Source organism: Pseudorasbora parva, chromosome 4 (assembly GCF_024679245.1).
Source record: "Pseudorasbora parva isolate DD20220531a chromosome 4, ASM2467924v1, whole genome shotgun sequence".
Classification (NCBI taxonomy): Eukaryota; Metazoa; Chordata; class Actinopteri; order Cypriniformes; family Gobionidae; genus Pseudorasbora; species Pseudorasbora parva.
Window position 1 is genome coordinate 15,325,201 of NC_090175.1, and position 11,260 is coordinate 15,336,460.

Here is an 11,260-nt window from a genome sequence, read left to right on the forward strand (position 1 = left end):
AAGGGCATCCAGTGGCAACAGTTATGAAATATCATTTTATATTATTTTTCTTCAACAAGAGGTCAGCAATGTAAGATATTTTGAGCTGTATTATAAGGGTTATGCATGAAATTGAGTTTTTTTTAATCTAAGTTGAAACAATGTGAAGAATGTGCTTAAAGTATTATTTATCTATTAGTGCTGGGGAAACATGAATCGTGATCACAACAGGTAGAGATCCATCCATGTTAGATATAGAGCCGGGTCACTAAAAAGACCAGAATATGTAATAATTACTGGTGAAACAATCATACACTTAAAGGGTTAGTTCACCCAAAAATGAAAATGATGTCATTAATTCATCCCCCTAATGCTGTTCCAGAATCCAGACCCGTAAGACCTCCGTTCTTCTTTGGAACACACACATATAAAAGATATTTTTGTTGAAATGCGATGACTCAGAAAGGCCTTCATTGACACCAATGTCATTTCCTCTCTCAAGACCCATAAAGGCACTAAAGACGTCATTACAAAGCCCATCTCACTACAGTGGCTCTACAATCATTTTATGAAGCGACGAGAATAGTTTTTGTGCACAAAAACAAACCTAAACAAGAACTGCAAGCAGTTGTACGGGGCCAAGCCCCAGAAGGGGCTTTCGCCGAATGCAGAGCCACCTTTAAAAGGCCGCCCCCCACGGGACTCGAACCCATAACCTCCGGTTGCGGCGTCCATCGCTCATCTCGTTGCGCCACCGGCCGGGCTTGTGTTCAAACACCTGCTGAAATTCCATAGTTCTAATGAGAGTCGACTCAAAATGAAGATTTTTTTCAAATAAATGCACAGCATTTAATATTTAAAAAGTTCTGTTTAGATCAATCTCAGAATGACTCAACGTCTGGAACAGAAGCACATTTTGCAAATAACCAATTGGCATGCTAAGCTAACTAGCATAAAAACATAAACACAGGATGGGTCAACTTCAGTGACAAATATCTCAGGAACGGTAGCAAATATCAAAAATCCGTTCAGTCATTTCTGTGCGGCTCAGTCCAACGATCATCTCAGCCAATTTTGGACAAAATTTGACAACATTTGAAAGAAGAGTAGCAAAAAAACTGTTTTTCACTTGTTTCAATATTGCGGACAATAACCTTTTTGGAAAATGACAAATGATATATCGTCGTAATCTGCATAAGCCAGGGAACAAAATGACATAAATTACACCAAATTTGGACAAAGCGTTCAAAAGTTATAAATGTTTTAGCAAAAATTCCTATATCTCGGGAACACTAGGTGGCGCTATTCTGAAACTTCTCAGGTACTTTCAGGACATGATGACGGTCACGCATACCAAATTTTGTGCAGATATATCAAATATTTCAAAAGATATAGCAATTTATGACAAAATTCAAAATGGCGGTCACGTGGTTCATCCGATCCTAACATATCCGGTATCCACAGATTCGGCATGACGCGGGGAATCCATAGATACCAATTATATGATTTTCTGACAAAGCGGTCAGAAGTTATAGGCAAAAATAGCCTTTTTTCATATCTTATGACCCCTAGGTGGCGCTGTTCCCAACTTTGGCATGTACCCTCAGATCATGGGTCTGATGAAGCGTACCAATTTTCGTTTTGATTGATCAAAGTTTGGCCGAGATACAGCCTCAGAACCAAATTTGGGTCGACCTCATTGAGTTCATGACGTCATAACTTTTGAACAAAGAAGAATAAAAAAAATCTGTTTAGTCATGTCTATGCGGCTCAGTCCAACGATTATTTCTTTCAAATTTGAAAAAAATCGGAAAAACTTTGAAGGAGGAGTAGCAAAAAAACTGAATACTGTACTTTTCAAAATGGCTGTTAATGTAATGGGCGGAGCCTTAATGTAAGGAGATGAATGTGATCCGCAAGAGGAGAGGAATCAGGTGTACTAAGTTTTATTTCTCTATTCCAAAGGGTTCAAAAGTTATAAATGTTTAAATGTTGAATTTTTGGACTGGTGGTGGCGCTGTAGAGTTGGTTGTAGAGACACCAAATTTGGACCAATTTCTTTTCATAAGCATCACTACAAGTGTGCCAAATTTCATCATTTTCCTACTTACGGTTCATAGGGCTGCCATAGGAACCCAGTGGGAAGAAAAAGAATAATAATAATAATAATAATAATAATAATAATAACAAGAACTGCAAGCAGTTGTACGGGGCCAAGCCCCAGAAGGGGCTTCCGCCGAACGCAGAGCGACCTTTAAAAGGCCGCCCCCCACGGGACTCGAACCCATAACCTCCGGGTGCGGCGTCCATCGTTCATCTCGTTGCGCCACCGGCCGGGCTTGTGTTCAAACACCTGCTGAAGTTCCATAGTTCTAATGACAGTCAACTCAAAATGAAGATTTTTTTCAAATAAATGCACAGCATTTAATATTTAAAAAGTTCTGTTTAGATCAATCTCAGAATGACTCAACGTCTGGAACAGAAGCACATTTTGCAAATAACCAATTGGCATGCTAAGCTAACTAGCATAAAAACACAAACACTGGAAGTGTCAACTTCAGTGACAAATATCTCAGGAACGGTAGTGAATATCAAAAATCCGTTCAGTCATTTCTGTGCGGCTCAGTCCGAAGATCATCTGAGCCAAATTTGGACAAAATTGGACATAATTTGTAGGAGGAGTAGCGAAAAAACTGTTTTTCACTTGTTTCAATATGGCGGACAGTAACATGTTTGGAAAATGACAAATGATATATCGTCGGAATCTGCATAAGCCAGGGAACAAAATGAAATAAATTATATCAAATTTGGACAAAGCGTTCAAAAGTTATAAATGTTTTAGCAAAAATTCCTATATCTCGGGAACACTAGGTGGCGCTATTCTGAAACTTCTCAGGTACGTTCGGGACATGCTGACGGTCACGCATACCAAATTTTGTGCAGATATATCAAATATTTCAAAAGATATAGCAATTTATGACAAAATTCAAAATGGCGGTCACGTGGTTCATTCGATCCTAACATATCAGGTATCCACAGATTCGGCATGACGCGGGGAATCCATAGATACCAATTATATGATTTTCTGACAAAGCGTTCAGAAGTTATGGGCAAAAATAGCCTTTTTTCATATCTTATGACCCCTAGGTGGCGCTGTTCCAAACGTTGGCATGTACCCTCAGAACATGGGTCTGATGAAGCGTACCAATTTTCGTTTCGATTGATCAAAGTTTGGCCGAGATACAGCCTCAGAACCAAATTTGGGTCGAGCTTGTTAAGTTCATGACATCATAACTATTGAACAGAGATGAATATCAAAATTCTGTTCAGTCATTTCAGTGCGGCTCAGTCCAAAGATTCTCTCTGCCAAGTTTCGACAAAATTGGACAAAATTTGAAGGAGGAGTAGCAAAAAAACAGAATACTGTACTTTTCAAAATGGCTGTTACTGTAAGGGGCGGAGCCTTAATGTAAGATATTGAAAATGATGAGGGTGAGGAGAGGAATCAGATGTACTAAGTTTTATTTCTCTATTCCAAAGGGTTCAAAAGTTATAACAGTTTAAATGTTGAATTTTTTGGACTGGTGGTGGCGCTATGGAGTTGGTCTTAGAGACTCCAAATTTGGTATATGCATTATTGATAAAGATATCTACAAGTGTGCCAAATTTCATCATTTTCCTACTTACGGTTCATAGGGCTGCCATAGGAACCCAGTGGGAAGAAAAAGAATAATAATAATAATAAAGTATACTAACAATTCCAATAGGGGCTACAGCCCCTTCGGGGGCTTGGCCCCTAATAAAGTATACTAACAATTACAAGAGGGGCTACAGCCCCTTCGGGGGCTTGGCCCCTAATAATGACTTCTATAGTGATGGCCGATGTCAAAACATCGCTTCGTAAAGCTTCGAACCGTTATGAATACATGGAGGGTGGTATGAATACAGCGTATCGATTCATGATTCAGATCTCGTGTTAAACCGCCAAACTGCTGAAATCACGTGACTTAGGCAAACCGAACCGCTGATTCATTAAGCTCCCGGGCTTCAGAAAGAAGTGTTTTAATGTGATTTTTTGCACACAAAAACTATTCTCGTCGCTTCATAAAATGATTGTAGAGCCGCTGTAGTGAGATGGGCTTTGTAACGACGTCTTTAGTGCCTTTTATGGTCTTGAGAGAGGAAAGGACATTGGTGTCAATGATATCTACAAAAATATCTTCGTGTTCCGAAGATGAATGGAGGTCTTACGGGTGTCAAACGGCATTAAGGTAAGTAATTAATGACAGAATTTAAATTTTTGGGTGAACTAACCCTTTAAGGGTTAACCAAACCATTGACTTCCATCGTATGGATCAAAACAGAGACATTTCTCAAAATAATTTGTCATTACTTAGGTGGATTATCCATTTAAAAGTTATGTTTACATCTAGCAACCCCAGTTTTGCCCCTTTAGAAACGAATGTTCCGCACAATAAACATGTACAACAGAAGACATGAATTATTACAGGATGAATGTACTTTAGGAAAGGAAAAGTGCTCCCTTCATTTCACACTCCCTCTTTTTCTCAGGCTCTTCTGACTAGTCATGGCTGACTGGAGTCTGCTGGGGAACTTTCTCGAAGAAGTCCAGGAACATTCCACCTCGGTGGGAAAGGTGTGGCTCACCATTCTTTTCATCTTCCGGATCCTGGTCCTGGGCACTGCTGCCGAGTCCTCGTGGGGCGACGAGCAGGAAGACTTCACCTGCGACACGGAGCAGCCCGGTTGCGAGAACGTTTGTTACGACCGAGCATTTCCCATCGCTCATATACGCTACTGGGTGCTCCAGATTGTGTTCGTGTCCACACCTTCGCTCATCTATATGGGACATGCAATGCACACCGTCCGCAGAGAGGAGAAGAGGAGGAAAGAGCAGGAAGACGGAGCGCAGAGAGACGGAGATGGAGAGAAGTACCCAGAAGACAAGGACTGCGGGAAGGAGGACGAAGGTGGAGGTGGGAAGGTTCGATTGAAGGGTGCTTTACTACAAACGTATGTACTTAGCATCCTCATCCGCACTGTAATGGAGGTGATCTTCATTATAGTCCAGTACCTGATCTATGGAGTCTTCCTCAACACGCTCTATGTGTGCAAGGCCCATCCCTGTCCGCATCCGGTCAACTGCTACATCTCAAGACCTACGGAGAAGAACGTGTTCATTGTGTTTATGCTGGCGGTAGCTGCTGTGTCTCTGTTCCTCAGTGTCGTGGAACTGTATCATTTGGCGTGGAAGCAGTGTAAGAGGTGGTTACACGATTATAAGACTTCCAAACAACGATCGAACACGCCATCTACAGTGGCTGCAGTCTCACCAACCCCATCCACGCCAAACAGAGCCTGCACTCCACCTCCCGACTTCAACCAGTGCCTGACATCGCCCCCATCTTCCCCTACTATACAGACGCACACACACTCGCTTATACATCCAACCTGCCCGCCCTTTCACGACCGACTGGCGCACCAACAAAACTCAGCAAACATGGTTACCGAGCGCCACCGTGGTCAACACTACCAAGGGGTCAACTTCTTGAGCTTCTCACAAGCACCTACAGAGACGCCCAACTCATGCGCCTCACCTTCATTTCTAAGCAGCGAATTTGATGAGGACAAACGAAGGTTTAGCAAAAGCAGCGGGACCAGCAGCCGCATGAGACCGGACGACCTTGCAGTATAGAAATGACCAATCACATCCGGAAAAGGGTCATCTACTGCGAATAGTCATAAACATGCTACATGATTTTGCACTTGAGCTAACTTATCTACATTATTCCTGTCGAAAAGACTAAGACAGAATATCAGTTCAAATGTGATGCATAAAGAGAACCATTCAACTTTAAAAAGTTAACATGAAATCAAATGGAATTCTTCAGACATGTCCCTGGTCTTGCTGCGAACAATGCATTATAAATGCTTATCTTCGTAACATTCGTTAAGACTTCAACTCCGAAACGACTTTGTTCACCGCAATTTGACATGCATTGGAAATTGTCTTTGCCTACTCACAGAATTTTCTTTAATTTACCATAATTTCACTTTAAAGTTAACCAATAATTCACTATTGAGATGTTTTGACCAATTTTTTTCCTTGCTGGCGCATGAGATGTTATAGGTGATTTCTTGATGTTTGTGATCTACTTCAGGTTGATTGGGACACTTTTCCCCAGTCTTGTCAACGGCAAAAAGCGTCCTCAACTTGAATTCAACCTATTTTTTTTTTTTTATCTGAGCAGCATGTAAATATTCCGGACTGCTGATAAGATAAGGAACATGATACATCATGGTCAAATGCAGTTTCTTAAATGGAAAATAGATGTGTGTATAGCTTACTATATGACTGACATTTTGCATTTTGAACTCTCACTGTGACTGCACAACCCATTTTGATTGCGTGAAAGACAATGGAGAGAGACAACTGTGACGTGTAATATTATTGCAAAAAGGCAACATAACTGTGAATATATGCGAGACTGTCATACCAGGCCAGCTTTGCAAAAACAATTCCATCTAATTTGACAAAATCCAACAGTGAGTGATTTAAAATAGTGAAAGTCTGGGGTGAAGAGATATTCAACTAAACCCAATTGTGCATATGCCTGAAAACATGAAAGAAAAACGAAATTTATTTATTTTTATGTTCACATTTGTTATCCTATATTTGTAAAAACAGATGTTTAATGTTATTGATGTACAAAGGAAGTAAAGAAAAATGTTGCAGAATCACAAATTGTCAGCATATGATGAATTTGCTTTAACAACCATGGATATTTCTTTTTAAATGTAATGGGGGTATTGTATTGGGGAGCCTACAGTTGCGGTGGGGGAATAAACCGTTTTTTTTATTATTATTATTATTTAGACCAGCGCCATGAGTCATGCGAGACTGTGAGGGATCGACTTACCGTGTTTTAATCGCCATGGGCTATGTTTATAAAAATACATTTAAAAAAAAAAAAAAAGTTAAAACTTACAAAAAAAGATAACATTTTTCCACAGCTCATGATTTTTTTTTTTTTTTTTTGTCTACTGAAATCTGTAAAATATATTTTTTACAGTTTTTCGTCAGCAGGACTATCCAAAAAACATTAAGTAACGATACAACTCACCGAAGTGATGCACGTTAAAAAAAAAGAAAAGATGCTATCGCTACCACAAGATGGCGCAATAACTCTCCACTACAATACCATGCTAGTCAGTGAGTGTTTTTGTTGAGCAGGACATCGGGGTGCTTAGTGTAAGCTAATAGGTGGTCATGTGTTGTCATCCTGACACTGAAGTGCTTTACATTTTTGTGCTTGCAGATAAATAGGGACCGAACAAAATGAGCTAGTCTCCTTGCAGCAGCAGCTGCTAAACAATCTCAGCTAAAATTAGCCCTGCAGTGGAGAGCACTTCAGCCTGTGAGGAACACGTGTTGCCTCATAGCACCAAAGCAAACCAATGTTTTAAAGGAACTTAGAAAAAAGCAACCGAGGGTGGACTAGGACTGGTCTGCTTCCAGCACAGATTCAAGCCATGGTCAGCCAAGCATTTCCATTTACAACATGGCTATATCTGAATTGAGGTAACACACACACGGAAGATAAATGTTAATAACAGTTCTTCGGGGTTTACAGCATTAGCTCATCCAGTATAGGTAAAGGTAGGCCTACCTATTTTTCTCCAATATAGGCCTACAGCAGCATCAGTCAACCCTGTAATTCGGTCATATCATAGACTAGCCATATAGAATCTGTAACGTTAAATCTAGATGAATTTTAAAATTGTAAAATAAATGTATTTTGATTATGATTATGCTTTAAATTATATAAAAGTGTAGCTTTTAAGGTTACAATTTAAAAAAATTCTTCCAATTCCGGTTTTTGTTTAAACCAAAAATCACAAAATGCAAATTCAGTCAGGGACTCTGTAAAAAGTAAATCACAAATTCATAATTTACCTGATGCTTTCTTCCCAAAGAAACCTGAAGTATGCGTATTACATGTTAAAAGCATTGCTCAAAAATTACAACGTATAAACATTTTAGTACCAGCCTCGATCATAAATACTTTCTACACCACCCTAAAATGGATTAAACGTTACTTCCTAGGCTCAATCCTAAAGGAAACACGATTGAATACAAATAGTAGCAAATCACAAAAATCATGTCTTGCTGGCTTTGTGCAACTGGTATTTAAAAACAAATAAGCTACACTCCCACTAGGGGGCAGCGGAAGACCACGAAGGGCCACGAGATACACACAAAGGCATTGAGACTCTTTATACCAAACAATATATTTTATTTGTCGTTCAACACCACAGCCCAGCCTTAGGAAGTGGTTCAGTACCAAATTCAATGGAGTTACACATGACGAGCATCAACACAGGAGGGGCAGGGACAAGAGGACAACCTATTAGCTTTTTTTCTGTTTTTGTTTTAATAATCATGTTTTCTACAAAAGAAAAAAAGTAAAAGCCCACCCTCCAGTAGCTCAGATGTTGTCAGCGCCGCACTGTATAGCTGTACACAGCCAAGCAATTAAAAAAAAATCTTTTCAATGTATTCCGCAGTGGTGGCAAACAGCGACAGTCCTTGCCGAAACAGACACGGATATGCAGACAGTAGCCTGAGCGTCACTGCAGAACTGAGTGCTGGTTTATGGGGTTCAAAACGCCCCTCCAGAGTCACCCTCGCCTGTACCCAGACCAGCTTACAGAAGTTTCTAAAACAGGAACGGGAGACCACACTGCATAAATCTGATAACTGCTCCTACTTACTGTCAAAGTGTTTTTCTCTACAATTAAAAAAAGGAGAAAAGAAAACACTTTATTCTTTACAGTTAATTCTTGTTTGTGCTTTTTTAATAATACTATGATCTGTATGAGGTCTTAGTTTGGTTTTATCATACACTGGAGTAGCAAAGAAAATTAAATTTAAAATATTCTGTACGCACCACAGTACACAGTATTTTGTGGTGCTGTTGTGTCACCTACTGTCCACAAACAACCACCTCAATCCCCCCTTTACAAATGAAGATGAAAAAAAAAACTATAGAAATCACTGGTAGAATCCCTTTAACAACACAAGTACAGTACACACATATAAAGAGCATTTCCTGTTTGGAGGGAAGTGATGCGATGAGATGTAAACATATAGCCAAGACGGTGCACCTTGTGACAAAATGTTCCTTGACTTTTCCATTTTCATATCTGTTCTTTCAGTTCTTGGACTTTTTTTTTCTCCCCAACAATCTTTCTTGGTTTCCAACCATATATAAAAGTACAATGAAGCCCCTAAATGTTCATACTTGGTTTGCTGTAGACTTGTATGTGGCATCATGCCACGATGTCAAGCAAATATCCTTGACACGAGTCAGTCTTGTAAATTCCATATACATTCCCAAGTTACCGAAAGAGTCCCTTCCAAATGGTGCCGGACCTGAGCCCAACTTTGAGGAAAGCACAATAAGCTTCTCACACGTCCACCTGTTAAATGACATTACCATTGGAGAAGAATCCCTGTGAACACATCCATGTGTATGTGATGGATTCCCATCACTGTGTAAGCTATAAACCTTGTTCTAACCAGGTGTCAGGGTGTGTGTATGTGCACAAAAATGTCCTGGTTTCCATACATATCTGCTTAAGAACACAGTTTATTTTTGTATTTCATTATGAAGGTTATTTCACAGGTTACACAGTTTCTCGATAGTTCATAACTGTAGTGGAGGCTCAAAACATTAAATTCCCAGGGTTCCCTGGACCAGGGTTAAATCCCATGCCCATGTCTGCTGTCATTCCTCGCGGCCTCATCTGTGAGGGCATCATCATAGTCTGCTGAGGACCACTCATCCCTTGTAGTGACATCATCATGTTAGGAGAGCCCACAGGCCCAGGGTGGTTGTACATCGGCCTTTCCTTTCCCTGCATCATTCCAGGACCTCCCATCATTCCTGGCTGCTGGCCAGGAGACAACATCCTGTGCTGTGGCCCCATCATACCTTGACCCATGAAACCTGGGGGTCTCATAGGGTTGTGGCCTGGATTACCCATGGGCATGTCCTGTGGTCCCATATGTCCAGGGCCAGGAGGCCCACCCATTCCCTGCATGGGGAGGCCCATCCTTGGGTTGCCCTCACCCATCATCCCCTGCATTTGGGGAAAGCCAGGTGGGCCAGACGGGTGTGGTGGCTTCCCACCAGGGGCGTCCCCGCCACGAGGGAAGTAGGACAGAGTCTGGCTGGGCTTCTCAGAAGGGATAATTCGAGAGAGGTCAAACTCAGGGATACCTGATGCACCTGGTCGCATGACCTCATGTAGATCCGAATCATTGAAGACACCAGGCATGTTATTAAACTCCTGGCCTCCTGGAGTATTAGGTTTGCACATAACTGGCTCACCACCAGGTCCATGAGGCATATTGCCCATCCTGCCCAGTGGGCCCCCTTCTCCTTGGAAACCCATCCCATGAGGGAAGCCACCCTGGTGTCCAGGACCATTGTGAGGGAAGGGGACCTGTTGTGGTGGTGACTGTCCAGGGGGGAAGCCCTGTCCTCTGTGAGGAAGACCAATACGTCCCTGTGACATCATCTGGTTGTTGCCCATGCCAGGATCTTGGGAGACTGGGTTCATCATAATACCATGAGGCATCATGCCTGGACCCATAGGCCCAGAGTGAGGAGGCATATTAGGGCCCATGGGATTAGGCGAGGGCATCTGGTTTGGCATACCATGGGAAAGTGGCTGGGAGCCCATAGTGTTCATTCCCATTGGGCTGAGGGAAGGCATGGGGCCAGAAGAGTTAGGTGTCATCATTCGAGGATGACCTGGGTGATGGTTCACACCCATACCTGTAAAGAGAACAAATAGATTGTGGTTTAATGGAAAAGCCTTCCATGAAATGCCACCATTAAGACAACCGCACATTCATTAATTCATTATGGACATTACCGGGCATGCTGTTGTTCATAGATGGCAGGTTTGGCGATCGAGCAGGCGGCGAGTCATCATCAGAGCTGGCCACGGTTTTGATTGCATCATGGTAGAGGGGTGTAGAACTGGGCATGGCGAACTTGGACATGCGGGACATCATAATGGAAAGAGGATTTTGGGATAGCGTTGGCTCTGGGGGCATGGTGTAGGGGCTGCTGGATGGAAGACTTCCTGGCACATTCATACCGCCTGGTTGACTGGAGGAACTGCTGGATGGAGGAGCTGAGGGAGGAGGATTACCACCTGAAAACAGGAGAGGAGAGTAAGGACT

General features: G+C 41.8%; 2 protein-coding genes across 5 annotated transcripts in view; one reads left to right on the plus strand and one right to left on the minus strand.

Annotated features, from left to right (window-relative positions):
* Positions 1-5,916, plus strand: part of gja5b (gap junction protein, alpha 5b) — a 13,269-nt gene extending 7,353 nt beyond the window's left edge. For both annotated transcript variants that reach the window (XM_067441021.1, XM_067441023.1), the window contains exon 2: positions 4,552-5,916. In XM_067441021.1, coding sequence (XP_067297122.1) covers positions 4,568-5,695 — 1,128 coding nt within the window. In that variant the 5' untranslated portion in view covers positions 4,552-4,567 and the 3' untranslated portion in view covers positions 5,696-5,916. The remainder of the gene's footprint in view (positions 1-4,551) is intronic.
* A 2,355-nt stretch (positions 5,917-8,271) lies between these two features.
* Positions 8,272-11,260, minus strand: part of bcl9 (BCL9 transcription coactivator) — a 177,673-nt gene continuing 174,684 nt past the window's right edge. For all 3 annotated transcript variants that reach the window (XM_067441017.1, XM_067441016.1, XM_067441015.1), the window contains exons 10-11: positions 10,948-11,232; positions 8,272-10,847 (exon numbers count right to left, since the gene is read on the minus strand). In XM_067441017.1, coding sequence (XP_067297118.1) covers positions 9,730-10,847; positions 10,948-11,232 — 1,403 coding nt within the window. In that variant the 3' untranslated portion in view covers positions 8,272-9,729. The remainder of the gene's footprint in view (positions 10,848-10,947; positions 11,233-11,260) is intronic.